The following is a 19,629-nucleotide window of genomic DNA, read 5'->3' as shown; positions in this document are numbered from 1 at the left end:
CTCTCTCTCTCTCTCTCTCTCTGTCTCACTCTCTCTCTCTTTCTTTCTCTCTGGCTGACTATAGATCCTGAAATGAAATGAGTTCAGGGCAGCTTCAATCAGATTATAACATGCTGTGCCAATACATTTTGATTTCTGTTGCAAGTGGAAAATATTGGATGATAAATGGTTTATTAGACACCTCCCTGGCTTGCATCACACAATGCAAACAGTGCTCAATGGTTCAAAGAAGCTCTTTAGTCGTGTTCCTCCCAAGACAATAAGTGTCAAATCCCCCTAGACTGATGCATGCAAAGGCAGTTCCACTGTGGGTATCAGGGAAGATGCAGACAGAGCTTGTGAGGCAACCTTCTTTAGCTTTCTGAACGTGACAATCAACTTGCACCATTCCTACTTGTCAGTAGGTTGTGAGTTAAAGCTTTTGAGATTCCAAGACACACCAAAGACACTTAAAAAATTATGTATGCATTGTCCTCAATTTTCCATCCATTCCATTCTTTGCTTCATCCAGGAAATCTACCTCAGTGCTCTCTCTCTATCGGTTCCTCACAACTATATCAATTTGTTTTACAGTCCTGGTTTTAATTTGTTGCCTCCATCCTTTCTTGCTGTGGTGTGGTTCTGCAGTCAGCAGCAGTCTGCAAGAACTGTCCAAATGTATTAGCCCAACAGTGAATGTTCACCTCGCCATTAAGCCCAAGCTTGCCACTTTGTGGCCTCATGTACTGGCATGTCCCAGCAGCCGTCATTGGATATTGGTCAGGTGCAGCCACCAGGAATATTTCCATTTCTCATGTCAGACACTCTTGATTCTGAGTCACTGGGTTGTGGGTGCAGGCCCCATTTGAGTGAACATCTGGGCTGACAGTGCAGAGCTGAGTGGGTGCAACAGGGGGACTGTCCATTGGGGGAGAAGTGAAACTCAGGCATTTAATGCCTTCTCTGATCCCACATCAGATTTTCAAAGAGCAAGGAGGTTATATCTGCTGTTCTGGCCAATATTTTTCCCTCAAACAATATTACTATCAAAGGAGTCTTTCTCTTTCACCTATATAAGAGTCCCATCCAAGTCAAGGGCTCAAATTATTGCAGCATTTATTCCATAAAGGGAGCAAAGAGCATTGTAACAGAGGCTCATCCGAGGCTCCTTCAGCAACATCTTTCTCTGACTATTCAACGTCCATATAGTTGAGGGAAGATTGTCACCTGCTTCTCTGATTAGAGATTGTGGACATAACCTGCAGACTCAAAGGTACAAAAGTAAAGATAAATGAAAGAGGAGGAGAATGCAGTGTTGGAGTTGGGAGAGTTGTGATTAGTAGATCTATCTGACGCTTGCTTATTTGACATGCTTCACATGTTTCGAATGATTTAAAATATCTGTTAAACGTAAGGCAGAAAAGTATTGTGCATGTTTGCTAAGCATTCCACAACGTATATTGTCAAAAATAATCTCTTGGCTTATATTATTTGAGGAGAAAATGAGGACTGCAGATGCTGGAGATCAGAGCTGAAAATGTGTTGCTGGAAAAGAGCAGCAGGTCAGGCAGCATCCAAGGAGCAGGAGAATCGACGTTTCGGGCATCAGGAATAGCTGAAGAAGGGCTAATGCCCGAAATGTCGATTCTCCTGCTCCTTGGATGCTGCCTGACCTGCTGCGCTTTTCCAGCAATACATTTTCAGCGCCTATATTATTTGAGCAGACCATTGTAAACTGAGGGATTTTGCATGGTGGTTTGTGGAATGGTTTGGATGCAGTGTAAAGGTAACCAGTCACTCAAGGGTTAAGGTTTGCTCTGTGTTATTCCCGGCAGGAGTGGGGGCGGAGAGGGATTCATGCATTCGCAGTCTATTCACAAGAGATTAGCTCCACTCAAAATATTTGCTGCATTGATCTTTTAATGGGTGGGGTTTGTCTAAGGAAGGGAACCTGCTGAAGTTAAAATCCCCGTGCCTACCTATGTGCTGCAGAATGGGAGCCAAGTACCTGTCAGTATTTTGTACCAAGCAAACATGTCTGGTCATTTTAATATCTGACTCGAAGAGAAAGCAATCTGTCTTAAAATAAATAAAATCTAGTTGAAGAAAGGTTGATGTGAGCAGTGACCATGAACAACCAGAAGCTTATATTTTGGTTTGTGGCCAGCCCAAGTATAACTTATATCTATATTTGTCTACAGTTCGTAATGGAACACATTCTACCAGCACAACTTCTTTTAAAAATTAGTTTAGTTTAGAACAGGTGTACATTCTCTTGTGTAAATCTAATAAATGGAGAATAGTAGCATCATGGTTATATTACTGGGCTTGTAATCCAGTCAGCTTGAATTGATGGCCCAAAGATATGAATTCAAATCTCACTATAGCAGCTGGGGCATTTAAATACAGTTAATTAAATAAATCTGGAATAAAAAGCTGGTATCTGTAACACTGACCATGTAGCTACCAGATTGTCATTAAAAAAAAATCAGCTGGCTCACTGATTTGTTTTTGGGATAGAAAATCTGCTGTCCTTACCCAATCTGGCCGATTTTTGATTCGGAACCCACAGCGATATGGTTGACTGTGACTGCTTTCTGAAAGGGTCACTATGTTGTCAAGAAGGTGACTCACTAGGACAACTAGAGATGACTGTAAAACAACCCATACACGTGGAAATGACATACGTACATATATAAGTGTATCCAAGTGAGGCTAGTGGCCCTGCAGGGGCTGGAATACATTTTGTCTAGCTGGAATTACATTTTTAATTTAAAATTTTAGTTTTGTTTGAACATTTTGATTTTTGTAACTGTGCCTCTTTTAAGGGGCTGTTGATTTTTGGCTCGGTTTAATTTGGTTATCATTTAAATTTGTTTTCACCAAAGAATTCAGATGTGTACATCCATCCAGATTAGAGTGGTGCTGGAAAAGCACAGCAGGTCAGGCAGCATCCGAGGAGCAGGAAAATCGGGCAAAAGCCCTTTCAGCACCACTCTGATTTTGACACTGATCTCCAGCATCTGCAGTCCTCACTTTCACCTATGTGCATCCATCGCCAGTGGGCACTGCAGCAGCTGGAGGGCATTGTCACACACCCCTCAGCATAATCACATGTTGATTTGAGTTTCAAAAGTGCAATTTAAATACTTGGTTTTTGTTACAGTGTTACTCTAAAGGGCTGCCGGTCCTTATTTGGGTTGCATTAGCTTTAATTTAGATTAATTCAGCTTGTTTTCAAAAGAATATAGTGATTCTTAGCCAATGTTCACATGCATGAGCCTGGATTCAAGTGCTCAGAAGGTTTCATGCCATTCTGGGTCATTATCCCAACTCCATGTTCTTACAGCGGACCTTCGCCAGTGGGATGTTCTGCTCAGTAATGATCAGAAGATGATGCTGAGTTTGGAAATTGCATGCTATCAGTGGACAATGCACCCTACAAGAAGTATGAGCCTGACAGAAAAGCTACTTTTCATGTCAGCAAATAGTGAAAACCTTTTTAAAGATTTGCCGTCGATCACAGCTGTCAGGAACGCCTCACAGCACTTTGTGTGTGCCATTTGCTTTTCCATGCACACGGCTGATGCACTGGAGGGATTCAGAAAAAAGTGGAAGGGAATATTAAAAATAAACATGGCAGAAGATGGAGATCAGAAACAAAATAAGGTGATGAAGAAACTCAGCATCTGTGAAGAGAGAAAAAGGGAAAATGTTTCAAGACCAATCTGACTCTTCTGTAGAATTCTTCTGTTTAACAAAAAGCAGAGGGTGTAGTAATGGTTGCAGATAAGCAGCCATTGGTCTGGAGTAGATGTTAATAGCGAAATAAAGGTCAGCTCTGACTGAAACCAACACAGGGACATTGCAGGACGGGAAGGAATAGCAAAATGGAGGAAATGCTGTGATGTCGTTAGACCTCAATGTTAACATAAAACTTTAAATACCTAAGCAGAAAATAAGGTTCCATTCTTCCAACTTGCATTGGGCGTCCATGGAACACTGCAGTGAACCTTGAACAGAAATGTGAGCATGAGGACAAGGCAGTGTGTTGGAACAGCTGAAGGTCAGAGTCATTCCTTTCAGATGAGTTGGAAGTGTTCCCCAAATTAAGCGATCACCCAGCTTGTACATGGTCTCCGCAATGTAGAGGAGACAACATTGTGAGCCATAGATTCAGAGAAGGTGGTGGAAAACGCTGCTTCAGAAAGGTGAGCTTGGGGCTTTGGATAATGAGGAAGGCGAAGGTAAAGGGGACAAGTGTCACACCTCCTGCGATTGCATGGGGAGGTGCAAGCAGAGGAGATTCATTGTAGCATAAGGCAGTTCCTTGATGGAGCGGAAGAGGATGAGGTGGTTGCAGTGATTGAAAATCACATCTGAAGCTATAACTTTATTTATGCTACAGCCTCCTTTGTCACTGCTCAGGAATTCACAACATAGACAATCAAGGGCAGCATGCAGGAGTAGACAGACAAACCTTGAGATGACAGACATTCCCAGATTCTTGTGGTTTTACCAACCTGAACTCATTTCCATATCAGGGCTGGGGCTCCACAATTGAAAGAGTGCAAGTGTTGTTGGCAGGGTTTGAACTGCTCTTCCACTCAATATCATAGTCTCAGCTTCTGTTAGGAAGTGCTCACAGACATCTGGAGGCCACACATTGAAGCAGTGTGGCTCTGCGCCAGTGAATTAAACTTTTTTTTGGTAGAATTTTGCAATTTCGTCTACAAAAAAAAATTGGCTTAAAGTTTGCATATACTTGTAATGCTTCCCAAATGTTTGTGGGATGATTACTTTGAACTGGTTCCATGATTGTCCCCAGAAAAGGGAAGGAAATTCTTAATGCTCTTGCGTGTCAAGATATCTTACCTTCGTCTGAAGGATTCATTTCATTATCAAAACCTTACTCGTGCTTCTGCACAGATTTAACCCTTTAACTCTGACTCCAGTAACTTCAAACCCTATAGGACCTTCTAGTATTGCAGTTTCGCTTCCACTATTTAGAAGTGAACATTGTTCTGCAGTACCATTTTTAGTATCATTTATTGTTTCCATTACTTTTCCCTCTTCAGTCTCCCATATTAAACCGTCCTGTTAATCTTGCTGTCCATGTACCAAGCTCTCCCAATAGCAATGAGGAAGCGTGCAGAATTGAATTCACTTAGCTTTATTGTTACATGTAGAGTCATAGAGTCAGAGATGTACAGCATGGAAACAGACCCTTCGGTCCAACCCATCCATGCTGACCAGATATCCCAACCTAATCTAGTCCCACCTGCCTGCACCCTACCCATATCCCTCCAAACCCTTCCTATTCATATATCCATCCAAATGCCTCTTAAAAGTTGCAATTGTACCAGCCTCCACCACTTCCTCTGGCTGTACATTCCATACACGTACCACCCTCTGAGTGAAAATGTTGCCCTTTAGGTCTCTTTTATATCTTTCCCCTCTCACCCTAAACCTATGCCCTCTAGTTCTGGACTCCCTAACCCTAGGGAAAAGACTTTGCCTATTTATCCTATCAATGCCCCTCATAATTTTGTAAACCTCTATAAGGTCACCCCTCAGCCTCCGATGCTCCAAGAAAAACAGCCCCAGCCTGTTCAGCCTCTCCCCATAGCTCAAATCCTCCAACCCTGGCAACATCCTTGTAAATCTTTTCTGAACCCTTTCATGTTTCACAACATGTTTCCGATAGGAAGGAGACCAGAATTGCACGCAATATTCCAACAGTGGCCTAACCAATGTCCTGTACAGCTACAACATGACCTCCCAATTCCTGTACTCAATACTCTGACCAATAAAGGAAAGCAATACTCCCTAGGACCTTACCATAAATGTACTCAAATAAGTACTGTGAAAAGTTTATATGTCGTCACTTGCAGTGACATCTTAGGTACAAAGGTGCTGAGGTACAGCTTCTTCAGTGACAAGATCTTAGAAAATAAAGAAATAAAAAGTCCAGCGTTGCAGAAATACGAAGTTCAGGACAATGGTCTTCCAACCCAAACCACACTGGTACCTAGCCTCCAGTCTGCGCCAGGCTTCACTTTGAGGTTCACAAGGCCAGGAAATCGTTTTGGAATCTCCTCAAGGCTAGGAGACCATGCTGAGGCCATGCAATGCCAAGAGACTGTCACATGTCACCAGAAGACCATCATGACCATGTTGCAAGCTTGATGAACCAGCTAATCTTCTCCTGGCTGGTATGCGCTTCCTGGAGTCATTGTGGCACAGCAACAGGCCATTCAGCCCGTCAAGTCCACTCCAGCTTTCTGTTGAAAAATCCAATCGGCTCCATTTCTCTGCTCCCAGCTCTGTAACCCTACATGTTTAGCTGTCTCTGTTTTCTGTATGTTTATATACAAGTGACTCCTGTCTGGGTGACAGGGAGCTCTTATCACAGTTCCTGACAGGCCCTCCCCTCATTCCCGTGATTGGTCACCCAATACATCCCACCTTCCTGGCATCCTGCTCTCCCTAACCAATCAAGAACAAACAGACTGGGTGCGCATTGGGATCATTCTCAACTGTCAGTCATCTGGTCTTGGCTCCCCTTTGGTTAACAGACAAACATGTTCAAAGAAAATGAGAAAATAAAACACTACCAGTTTTCAAATCTCAGATTCTAACCCATCCAGTTTCCGTCTGAACAATAACGCTTTTAAACAGCCTGTCTGAGAATGGGTTTAAGGAATCTAGTTTTGAAACAAAGCACTTGATTTAACAATCCTGTATTACATAAGGCATTCATTATCACTGAGGTTGTTAATTCTTTTCAATTAATTTCGGTTACATCAAATTGATCCCACCCTGTTTTCCCACAGTCTCTCTAGTTTTGGGTTGGTTTTCAGGTTACCAACTCTAACAGTCTGCAATCAGAGCCATGGAAACACAATTGCTCTCTCAATCCTCTACAGGGCTTTCCATTTATCTTCTTTCTTTTGGGAAGCCATCTCCTTGCCACTCAGCCTTTCTTACAGCCTGGGTGTTCAACTGTTCACCCAGCAGGGGCTCACCAACATCCTTGGCAATTGAATGATGGTGGCAAAGGGGGGCACTAAGATGCTGGAAACCCATCCCAGTACTGGTTGCCAGCTGCGATTCAGTGGGTAGCACTTTCCTCAGAAGGCCATGGGTCCAAGCCATGTACTGATTAGATTTGATTCCCTACAGTATGGAAACAGGCCCTTCGGCCCAACTGGTCCAAAGAGTAACCCACCCAGACCATTTCCTTCTGATTAATGCACCTCGCATTATGGGCAAGTTAGCATAGCCAATTCACCTGACCTGCTCATCTTCAGACGGTAGGAGGAAACCGGAGCACCCGAAAGGAACCCACGCAGGCCAGGGGGAGAATGTGCAAACTCCACGCAGACAGTCGCCCGAGCCTGGAATCGAACCTGGGACCCTAGTGCTATGAGGCTGCAGTACTCACCACTGAACCACCGTGATGTTGAAGCACAAAGTCTAGGCTGATATTCCATTGCAGTGCCAAGGATGTGCCACACAGTCACAGATGCCACCTTTTGATAAGTTGGTTAATCCAATGCCCTTTCTACCTTCTGTTGTGGGTGTAAGAGATTCTAAAGATCAGAGGATTATCCCCAGTGTATTAGCCAATATATATCTGTCCCAAAAAGAAAATACATTATCTTGGGATTACTTCATTATTGTTTTTGAGACCTTGGTGTGTGCAAATTGTTTGCCATGTTTTCTACATTACTACAGCAACCATATTTTAAAAATACTTCTTTGGTGGTTCATCCTGAGATTGTGCGCTCTATAAGTGACAACAGCAGTTTCTCACTTTCTTACCTTTTGTTCACGTGAGTTGGTTTCTCTTTATTGACTGTCCCATATTCTCTTTCCCTAACCTTTGCATGACCTTGGGAACGATGCAGTGTTCCACTGCAAAATTTTTACCAAAGGATGAGGGGGGTGAATTTCCACCATGTTTTCAGGGAGTCGATGTGGAGGGTATTCGGGAAGTCTTCATTCAGAACCACCGCAGGAAAGCTGCAAGAACTCAACCTCCTCTAATCTTCAATACTTTACTAAAACAAAAACAAAGAACTGCAGATGCTGGAGATCAGAAACAAAAATGGAAATTTTCAGAAAAGCTCAACAGGTTTGGCAGCATTCACAGAGAGAAAGCAGACATAACGTTTCAGGTCCAGTGATCCTTCTTCAGAGCTTTAATACTGTGTTCCTGGAACCCAGCTGAAGAAGAACTTGCACTGAAGATTTCAATGATCATCCTAAGCAGAGCCTTTTTAATTTACCCCCTTGTGAAAGAGAAGATTATCTATTGCATGGCAACAACAAAGGACAGTATTGCAATTGATGTCATTTCCCATCTCCACCTACAATGATTTATGCTGCAAATTGACTGTATGAGAGCACCATTGCTTCCACATCATTGATATGCAGTAGCTTTCAGCTCTCAAAAGAAGTTTAGTTACGGCTTCCATTGAAAGGCAGGTGGAGAAAAAGAATGTGTTTATTCTAGAACATGATCATTCTTAATTGAACAGTAGCCACTACTCAGGGGCTACAGAGGGGTAGGCGTTTTGTTCTCTGGTGTTGTGCAGGCTTTCTGAACTTCTGGTGTCAACACTCAGGAAGAAATATTCACGAGTCTGGAATTTTCAGGAAATAGCACACAAAACAAAACCAGAGCTTGCCTCTATCTGGCTTTCCAACATTGAGCTCCTTTACACAGAGCTTTGCACTGAAGGCTGCCTTGACAACACTGGGAATATATGAAACGTTGTTGCAAAACATCAGGAGAAAAATGAATGTACGGAGAACCTAAAACTGGCATATATAAAAGCATCAAACACTGGCAAGGATGCAGAAAGTGATGAAGCGCAAAGTGTGATTTGATAAATCTGCCATGTAGCAGCACAAAGGCTAATTTAATGGGGTGATCAATAGTCAGAGAATGCCCATAATTCATGGAACAAAAGAGCATTTCCACGTAACCTGAATATTATGAGGCATAAAAGGGAAGGGTGATTAATAACGTTCTGCGTAAAAATGCAAACACACCACAGCAAGTGAATCCAAAAGGGTGAAAAGTGTCTGATAAGATCGTGACACAGACCAGTGATTAGTGGGGCTCTATGTTAAGGCAAAGGGATAGTCCCTTTGTAAAGGTTCCATATCGATAGGAGTGTCAAGGAGAACGATCCCTGGAGCATTTTTCTGAGCACAAATTAGAAGTAATGGTGGGAATTGTTTGAGGATAATAGATTTGTGAAGTGTGCATAGTTCTGAGCACTGCACCTTCGAAAGGATATACAGTATTGAGTTTGGAAGGTGGCCAGGTTCATCAGAATGTTGCCATTGCTGTAGGGATTAGTTTCTGAGAGAGCACAGAATTTAGTTGTGTATTATTGGGAATACAAGAGGTTTAGGTTGATTGGATTAGCAGAGAAGGAGTGAGAGTGCTTATTGCACTGATGGAGTTCTTAATATCAGAGCCAACCTCTTCAGAAGATAGATTAGCAAGTGGTTCTCACTTATAGAATGGAAGAATTGGAGAATGCTGCACTGCAAAGGTAGTGATTACTGATGCAATGCATAATTTAAAAATTGGGATCAATACATTTTTGATAGACCAGGATATTGAAGCATATGGAGCCAAAGGTATGAATCACCTTAACTCTCACTGAATAACTTAACAGGCTTGGTATAAGTAGAAGTTGTCATAACCTACTCCCTCATGAGATAGAGAGCTAGAGACACAGCTGATGGTGTGTTTAACCCGAGGGTCACATGCCTCCGGACAAGGGTAAGGTTGAGAGGGTGGGATCATCACGGTGAGCTCAGCTGGTAGAGGAATAAACCCACGCTATTGACACGCAGGGCAGCTATCCGATCTGTCGAGCTAATGCGCCCGAGGGTCTTGCTCCTCCATTCCTTTGATCTTGTCCTCAATGCAGTTTTCATGAAGTTTGCTTGGAGCATCCTGTTATTTCCTTGCATTGACAGAACCTCAATGGCCACCTCTGGTTCAACATCATAACTGTTTCTGAATAATTAACTCTCTCACTGTTCACCAACCACCACCTTCATCAGGACACTCCGTTGGAAGTACCAGGGCCATCATCAGTCTGGTATCACTCTCTGGATTCTTCCCAAATCTTACTTCATTTTTTTCCCAGTCGCAATCCCCCACAGGGCATGGGTGGAGATTTTGGGGTCATGCACTCGGAGGCAGAAATCATGGAGTTGGTACTGAACACCGCCTTTAAATGCTCTGGTTTCAGGCTGTCAGTGAGTGTGGCTTAATTGTCAGTTCTCGGATTGCTGTTAAAATGGCAGCCTGTTAAAAAAGTGAGTCTTTGTTTTTCCACAGGGGAGACTCAACAGTTTTAAATCACTCTCCTTCAATTTTCACTCTGGCCACTGGAAGTCTAATTAAAATGAGGTCGCCTTGGGATAAAGTTTGGGAAGCCCTGGCTTAAAGCTGTCCATGTTGAAAATCATATCGGTTATCCCCTGTGCTGTCCTTTCAACTCTGCTCCCAATTACCCCACTCATCCACAACCACTTCCAGCCCCACCCCATCCTGCCAAACATTTGGATTTTGCACTCTCTTAAATACGTTCTGTTTTCCTGAGAGCATACAGTTTGAAGGGAGCTTTAAGCAAAGTATTCAAAACTATCCCAGGTTATTTAATGAAACAGGTTTGGAGAAAACATTTCATCAGATAGGATGGTCAATAACCAGAGGTTTCAGGTTGGAAATAATAGGTAAAATATCCAGAGGAGAGATAAACAGAAATCTGCTTTACATAGCAACTTATGTCGGAAAGCATTGTGGACGCAGATTGAATTGTAACTTTCAAATGGGAATTGGACAGATTCTTAAAAGGAAACAAAAAAATTGAAAGGTCGCGGGGAAGAGCAGGAATAATTAGCAAGTTCTTTCACAGTGCTAGCATAGACAAGGCAGGCTGAATGGTTTTCTTCTCTGCTTTATAGTTCTGCAGTATAAGTAAACCATTGCTCTTAGTTCATGTGCATATTACAGAAAATCTGCCAACATCCGACACAGCACGTTGGTGTGAGAACACAGAAAGTTGGGACTTTGGTGTCTCTGTCTCTCTGTCTCTTTCACTGTCTCATTCCACATCCCACTCTTCCCTTCTGCTGAGCTGTCAATCACAGCTGGAGTGAGGTTTCCAGATGAGGTTAGAAATCACACAACACCAGGTTACAGTGCGTCCAACTAAACCTGTTGGACTATAACCTGCTCTGTGTGATTTCTAATTTTGACCACCCCAGTCCAACACCAGCTCCTCCACATGAAGTCAGGTGCCTCCCAGAGAGTAGGATCATACTGTTAAGTGCAGCTGGATAGGAGCAGCCGTGTGACACAGGATGAGTGCAAATTAGCTCCCCTCTCTGCTGCACACTATTTGAAGCCAGTATTGAATGAACAGAATATGGGGGAAGGGAAGAATTGATTAATTGCCTCATATTAAGCCACGATCCTATCCTTTTCCTGCCTTTTACTCTGTTCCCCTTGCCCAACTTTCTTTTTGGTGTTGCCAATGACTTCTCTGTTTTGGAGTCCTGAAGCAGACCAGCCAAGTGGGCTTTCGATTTCTGAACCAGACGATCAGGAGCAGGCTGAGGAGATTTGTCCCGTCAGAGACCCTAAGTGCACCAGGCCCTGAGGTCAGGCTCAGATTTTTGAGACCAGAGTTGCTGCTGTGCCAGCAGACTGTCGAGACACCTGTCATCAGTCGGGCTATAATTATACCGATGTGCAAAATGGTGCTCAAAACCACTCAGCACTTCCAAGAACAAGTGTCTTTTCTGGGGTGCCTGGATGCGTTGTTGAACTTCAAAGCTTTGCTGAACGCCTCAGTCAGCCAGACTGAAAGCTATATTTGCAGCACATACATTTCTCCCACTCATAGTCGCCTTTCACATGTGATACTTGGAGCTGGTCCAAAGTGTGTGGCTGCATCTCAGTGAAAGTTGCCACTAATGGTACCCCATAAAGCAAGAATAGATAGCACAGCACTGGCTCTGTACCAGAACATTCCAGATTCTCAATTTAGAAATCAGCAGTCCATGTTGCCATGTCAGAACTGTTGCCATGGCATGGTTTTTCTTGATGCGTGCTGAGAGCAGACTAATTCGTGGTTAATTCTATTAAAACATGCCTCAGAAGGCACATGTACTGCTGGTAGTGTTTGCAGATGTACATTCCCTTACTGTCACGTCATTGTTTTTAAAATCCCTTCATGTATTTTGCTTTCTCTAGTGCCCATCATACAGCGCGGCAAACCATGATCAGAGCAATGGACAGATGACATGCGATTGTTCTTTGTCTGTATTCTGATAGGGCAGCACGGCGGCTCAGTGGTTAGCACTGCTGCCTCGCAGCACCAGGGTCCCAGGTTCAATCCCAACATTGGGTGCCTGACTGTGTGGAGTTTGCACATTCTCCCTGTGTCTGTGTGGGTTTCCTCCAAAAATGTGCAGGTTAGGTGAATTTGCCATGCTAACTTGCCCACAGTGTTAGGCACATTAGTCAGAGGAGAAAGTGAGGTCTGCAGATGCTGGAGATCAGAGCTGAAAATGTGTTACTGGAAAAGCGCAGCATTCCCATTCTGGCTGAGGTAGACTTGGGGTTTGTCTCCTTGCACTGTCCTGGGAGTCAGCAGAAGGCAATACCATTACTGACTAAAAACAGCTAAGAAATCAGCTCAGAAAGAAGTATCAGCAGGTAATAAGCCAAGGACTTGACATACATACCCTCTCGGGAGTTGACTTTCATTATTCTTAAGGCAGGGAAAGGCCAGGTTCTGGGTTTGAGTGTCATTCCCAAGGCTTGAGGACAAAGTCAAGATTTAATGGCCCAGTGAGGTTTTAAGGGAGTGCTACAGCTTCATTGTATAAAATGTTATCAGCCAACATTGCAAAATGCACTCAAACTGGTCACTATCATCCTGCTTTTTATTGGAGCTTGCGCTGTTCAAACTGGGTGTTACAATAAAATGACGACCACACTTCAGAAGTATCTCATTGTCTGTAAAGAGCTGAAAGGCACTGTCCAAATGCAAGATTTTTTTTTCTTTTTTAATATGTTTGCAAGAAGCAGAAAACTGAGGAGGACAGTCATGATTAGATTAGATTCCCTACAGTGTGGAAACAGGCCCTTCAGCCCAACCCGACACTCCGAGAGTAACCCACCCAGACCCATTTCCCTCTGACTAATGCTGAAAATGTGTTGCTGGAAAAGCGTAGCAGGAAGAAGGGCTTATGCCCGAAACGTCAAATCTCCTGTTCCTTGGATGCTGCCTGACCTGCAGAAAATGAGGCGTTCTTCCTCCAGGCGTCGGGTGGTGAGGGAGCGGCGGTAGAGGAGGCCCAGGACCTGCATGTCCTTGGCAGAGTGGGAGAGGGAGTTGAAATGTTGGGCCACGGGGCGGTTGGGTTGATTGGTGCGAGTGTCCCGGAGTTGTTCCCTAAAGTGCTTCAAGAATCTATCTCAGCCTTAAATATACACAAGGACTCGACCCCTCCCCCCCCAGCTCTATGTGGCAAGGAGTTCCAAAGAGTTGCAACCCTCTGAGAAAAGAAATTTTCCTCATCTCTGTGACTGTGTACTCTGCTCCTAGACTCTCCCACAAGAGGAAAGGTCTTCTCAGCATTTACCTTGTCAAGCCCCTTAAGAATCAATGAGTCACCTCTCAATCTTCTAAACTTCAGTGAGTAGAGTCTCAACCATTTAGTCTTTTCTCATAAGATAACAATTACCCTGCCTCCTCCAGTTCGTTCATTTTCTGAGCATCAACTGCAATTTTTATTTCAAGGCATGTTTCTTACCTATGTTCATAATTAATGAGCTGTCAGTTGTTGTGCAGCTTAAAAGTCTTCGGGGTCATCTTGTATAGTATTCTTCTTTAAAACTTGTTGCATTATAGTGTTATCACTTAGAATAAAATAATTGCCAAATACTGAAGGTGCTTAGGAAACATTCACCCACATCCAATGGGAAATACTGGCAATCAGCGTAGACCTCCTCTTAGTCAGCATTAGTAAGATGTTACCCATTGCCAGAGGTAAAGCAGTGGTTCCTGCAGAACGTTGAAAAGATTTCATTTGGAGCAAACATTGAAGTTTTGAGCATGAGACACTGAATAATGGCTTTTTGGGGAAGTGTTGTTGGACTATTGACTTCTGATTTGTTTTTGTCTCTGTAGTAACAGAGTGAATTAAAGCATTTTCAACAGGAGCGATCATTGTTGACTCAGTTCTGCAGTAGCTAACTGCCTAGGGACAAGAAATTTCAGCTGAACTCAGATAAGAGAAGCACAAATTACTGAAGTAAACACACACTCTCTCTCCCATGAATCTGAGAGGGAGCTCAGACTCAAGGGAAGTAAAACTGCTAAAAGGAAGTAGAAAAGTAGAAACCGAAAATGGAAAACAGATGAAGCAAAGGCAAGCATCAGATGGGAGCGAAATAGAGAATAACACGTTGAAAAAAAAGCACCATCAAAGGCACTCTGTCAAAATGCACGTAGCATTCATAAAAAGGTCGTCGATTGAGGGTCATGTGGCACAGTGGCAATGTCCTTACCTCTGGACCAGAGTGTTCAAGTTCCACCTCAGAATGTGATGTCCATGGAGGTATAAACATATGAACAAGAACAGATCCTTTGGCCCTTTGAGCGTACACTGCTATTCAATGAGTACGAACTGATTTTAACCTCTCTACGGTCCTGTATGTCCTCAATAACCTTTTAACCCTTTGGAGCTCGAGAATCTATCTCCCTCTGCCTTAAATAAAATGTAAAGATTCTACACTTCTGTCTTTTGACGAAGGGAATTCCAAAAACTCTCAATCTTAGGATGAAAAATGTTTTCTCATCTTAATTTTAAATGGATGACCCCTTATTTTTCAACTATGACCACTTGTTCTAGTTTCTCCTGCACATGAAGAGACCTACTTAACATATCTCCCTGGTCAACTCCTCTCTTAGATGCTTCAGTTAAGTCACCTCTGACTCTTGTAAACTCCAGAGGATAACAGCCTAGCCTACCCAGCCTTTCCTCCTTAGATTAGATTAGATTACTTACAGTGTGGAAACAGGCCCTTCAGCCCAACAAGTCTACACCGACCTGTCGAAGCGCAACCCACCCATTCCCTACATTTACCCCTTTACCTAACACTATGGACAATTTAGCGTGGCCAATCCACCTGACCTGCACATCTTTGTGATTGTGGGAGGAAACCCACGCAGACACGGGGAGAATGTGCAAACTCCACACAGTCAGTCGCCTGAGTCGGGAATTGAACCCGGGTCTCTAGCGCTGTGAGGCAGCAGTGCTAACCACTGTGCCACCGTGCCGCCCATAGGCAGTCCACTCATCCCAGATATTGAGCCCAGGGTGTTAGGGTGACCTGGTTCTGCCACGCCGGCAGCACAGCAGGAGGTGGCAGTGGTGAGATGTGGGTGACACCTTGTGTGAGGTTGTGGTACCAAGTGTAGTGCCCGCTTCTGGGTCATGTTGGTCTTCGAAATGGCCAGCCACTGCTGCTGGACTGCCCATATTAAAGGTAGAGTGTTGTGGGCAGTGTATCATTCAGATAGTCAAGTTTTTAGTTTGATGCAGCAGCCAATTTCAGCTGGTTAGGCTACAGCCATCTAGGAAAGGCATGGTAAATGGAAGGCAGGTGACCATGTTCTCTGGGCAAGGACCAGTACCTGCAGGTGCAAACCCAAAGACAACTGAGGCTTTCCTGGGTAGTGTACTGAAATAGGTGGGAGTTTATAGCAAGACCTGCAGCCACCTAGGTTAGCAGCAAAGCCCAAAACGATTGCAACCTCTAGGTTCTTTCACTGTTTATTCATTTCTGGGCCGCACAGACAGTATTTAACAGGCTGCCATTCATAGCTGCATGAAGAGGATGAACAATACCCTCTTCCATCATGCGAATGAATTCACCGATTACTCCATTGATGATGACAATGAGATGGCTAAGCTCCATGGGGTTTCATGACCATTGCTTTTCTCCCAACAACACAAGGGGTCACGAACTGCACTCGCGTAGCTGCTGGATTTGTGAATCGCATGTGCTCTCACTCTTCAAACATGCAAACGGTTTGCAACCACACACAGGAACCACACATTTCTCTGCTCAGTTTCCAGGGAGCTCTCAGAGTTTCAGTGCAATTTGCACTCCTACAGCTTTCTGAGGTGCCAGTCCAACTGACAGACAGTGAGATCCACCAATCAATAGCCAGTCCAACTGCACACTGTTGTCATTTAAAATATTTTTTAGAATTGTGCATTTGCACGTGTGTTTATTGGGCTGTGCCTACGTACGTGTGTGCGTGTGTGCGTGCGGGTGTGTGTGTGTGTGTGTGTGTGTGTGTGTGTGTGTGTGTGTGTGTGTGTGTGTGTGTGTGTGTGTGTGTGCGCTTGTGTTTTCTTTATTTTTGGATGGGTGGCATTCACACTAGAGACATTTCCAGTGTCTGCAGATTTGAAAGCAGCAGATATAGACACACTTACTGCTCCTCGGATGCTGCCTGAACTGCTGTGCTCTTCCAGCACCACTAACCCAGAATCTGGTTTCCAGCATCTGCAGTCATTGTTTTTACCGTAGACACACTGGTCCACAGCCCATTGCTACTCTGGGCTCTGCTGCTTTATCCCCAGTGGAACCTGCATAAAGACGATGCTAACATTATGCTGGAGGATAAGGGAGTCAGTTTTAGTCAGAGCAAGGTGAGACACCCCTAGTGTTAAGTGTCCTCGGGAGGAAGACATGGCTAAGAGAGTTTTTCAGAACCCGCCTCCCCCTCTCTGTGTTCTGAATGTAAAAGTGGGAGACTGATGTACAAAGTGTGGTTTACCAGAAGGGGAATGCAGTTTGTGTGAAGCTAGTTTGCAGCTACAAATTTATCTTCATCTGGTCTCACCCAGCGATCAGTGGCTCCATGAGCTGAGGCAATTGAAGGGCAAAGAGGTGCTATTTTTTTAATCAACTCTTCCTGGAAACTCATTCTGGTCGATAGACAACTTCTGTGAGTTTACACTCTGCTGTAAACTAGACTGAAAACTCAACAAAAAATGAACAAAAGAGCAGCAGAGGGGGAAGCAAAAATAGAAATTTCTGGAAATCTCAGCAGGTGTGGAGAGAAATCAGAGTTAACTGGAGTCCAGTAACCACTTATCAGAATTCATTGTATCTAGGAAAAGATGAGTAAATATGCTGAATATGTGGTGGGGGAGGGTGCGGGAGTAAATGATAAGTGGAGGTGGCCCAGAGAGAGAGAAAATAAAGTTGAGCAGACAAAGGAAAGGATGAAGGTCAGCCTGGAAGAATCAGTAGCTGCAAATGGGAACCATTGACATCTGACAATGGTTCAGTTGTGATAGCAATCCACGTGATGACAGGGCCTGGTATGTGGAGGTTAGGATAAGGACATGGGAAAAGGTGCTTTGGCCCTAACATTGTTGAACTTGATACTGAGTCCTGAAAACTGCAGGGTTCCCAAGCGGAAAATAAGGTGTTGTTCTCTTCCAGCTTGTGTTGAGCTTTGAAGGAGCACTCCACCAAGCCTGAGGGCAGAGATGTTGGCCAGGGAACAGGATGGTGTGTTGAAGTGACAGGTAACTGGAAGCTTAGGGTTATTTTTCTGGACTGAAGGTGTATGTTCAGCAAAGCAGTCATCCAGTCTGCATTTCGTCTCCCCAGTGTAAAGGAGACTACATTGGGAGGAGCAAATACTGTTTATTAGATTAAGTGAAGTGCAGGTAAATTGTTGCTTTACCTGGAAGGTGTGTCCTGGGCCTTGGATAGTGAGGAGGGAAGAAGTAAACGGGCAGGTATTACACCTTCGGCTATTGCAAGGGAAGGTGCCCAGGAAGTGGGAGGGAGTCCAGAACTAGAGGGCATAGGTTTAGGGTGAGAGGGGAAAGATATAAAAGAGACCAAAGGGGCAACTTTTCCACGCAGAGGGTGGTACATGTAAGGAATGAGCTGCCAGAGGAAGTGGTGAAGGCTGGTACAATTGCAACATTTAAAAGGCATTTGGCTGGGTATATGAATAGGAAGGGTTTGGAGGGATATGGGCCAGGTGCTGGCAAGTGGGACTAGATTGGGTTGGGATATCTGATCGGCATGGATGGGTTGGACCGAAGGGTCTGTTTCCATGCTGTACATCTCTGTGACTCTATGACTGTATGAGGTGTGGGTAGGTGCTGGGAATGGAAGAGGACTGGACCAGGGTGTTGTGAGTGGAATGGTCCCTGCGGAAGGCTGACAAATGGAGGAGAGTGGAACGTGTGGCTTCCCACTGGAAGTGGCAGAAATGGCACCTAATGACTCTCTGGATTGTGGATGTGGATGGGATGATAAATGAGGACCAGGGGACTTTATCACTATAGTGGGTGGGAAGAGAAGGGGTGAATGCAGAAGTGCAGAGATGGGTTAGTCATAGCTGAGGGCACTGTCAACCACCATGGAAAGTATCATGGTTTGTAATAAAACCCCTCCTGGTTCATTAATGGGAAAAAGTTCTGCCATGTTACTGGGTCTGGCCTACCTGTGACCCGGAGACATGTGGTTAACACATAACTGCCCTTAGGAATTGCTATGCAAGCAACAAGTGATGGGCAAGGAATGCTGCCCTTACCAATGATACTGACATCCCATGAAAGAATAACAAACTTTCTAACATATTTACAGCTAAAAGCAGGCCATTTGGCATGGCATGCAGAGGCAGCACAGTGGCTCAGTTGTCGGCACTACTGCCTCACAGCGCCAGGGACCCAGTTCAATTCCAGCCTTGGGCGTCTGTGTGGAGTTTGCACATTCTCCTTGTGTCAGCATGGATTTCCTCCGGGTGCTCTGGTTTCCTCCCACAACGGATGTGTAGGTTAGGTGCATTAGTCAGGGGTAAATATATGGTAGAGGAATGGATCTGGGTGGGTTACTCTTCAGAGGGTCAGTGTGGACTTATGGGGCCTAAGGGCCTCTTTCCACACTGTAGGGATTCTATGTCCAAGTTATGTTAATGCTGTGCATATCCTTCCAATTATTCTTCTTATTTATTTCTCTAGCTTGCCCTTAAATGCACAGTAGGTAATAGGATCTAATGGGAGTTTTTGTTTTCTACTCTGTCGTTGCAGAGACAAAGCCCACGTGCATATTCAATGGTGTGGAATATTACGATGGAAATATGTTCCGGATGGATGCGTGCCGTTTCTGTCGATGTCAAGGTGGTGTCTCGATTTGTTTCTCAGCACAATGCGGAGAGCTGCACTGTGACAGGTACTACGTACCTGAGGGAGAGTGCTGCCCAGTCTGTGAAGGTAGGTGTTCTGGATTTAATATCCTTTCTGTACCTGAAGGGGGTGCTTAGGGAAGGGGGCATTTTCATCTTCCACATCTGACCGATCATCTACCAGCTACTGAAATTAGTCCAGTTACCTTTCCGTTAAAATCCGTGGAATGAAAATTGGTTGAGATCGCAATCAAACAGAAAGGTGTCAGTGCCAAATATCAGCTCAGGTGGTGAAGACAACTAGTTGCAAAATAATAGAGTTCAGTTGCATTTACATAGCTGCTTCAACCTTCAGAAGAATGGGAGT

At 44.2% G+C, this 19,629-nt stretch overlaps 1 protein-coding gene across 1 annotated transcript in view; it reads left to right on the top strand.

The window, feature by feature from the left end:
• The window catches only part of crim1 (cysteine rich transmembrane BMP regulator 1 (chordin-like)), a 206,198-nt gene that overhangs the window by 109,874 nt on the left and 76,695 nt on the right, over positions 1-19,629 (top strand). The window contains exon 6 of the mRNA XM_060831315.1: positions 19,168-19,350. Within this exon, the coding sequence (XP_060687298.1) occupies positions 19,168-19,350 (183 nt within the window). The remainder of the gene's footprint in view (positions 1-19,167; positions 19,351-19,629) is intronic.

The sequence above is a fragment of the Hemiscyllium ocellatum genome, chromosome 10, assembly GCF_020745735.1.
Source record: "Hemiscyllium ocellatum isolate sHemOce1 chromosome 10, sHemOce1.pat.X.cur, whole genome shotgun sequence".
Lineage (NCBI taxonomy): Eukaryota > Metazoa > Chordata > Chondrichthyes > Orectolobiformes > Hemiscylliidae > Hemiscyllium > Hemiscyllium ocellatum.
The sequence above is the reverse complement of the archived record's forward strand: the minus strand, read 5'-3'. Positions and strand labels throughout refer to the sequence as shown.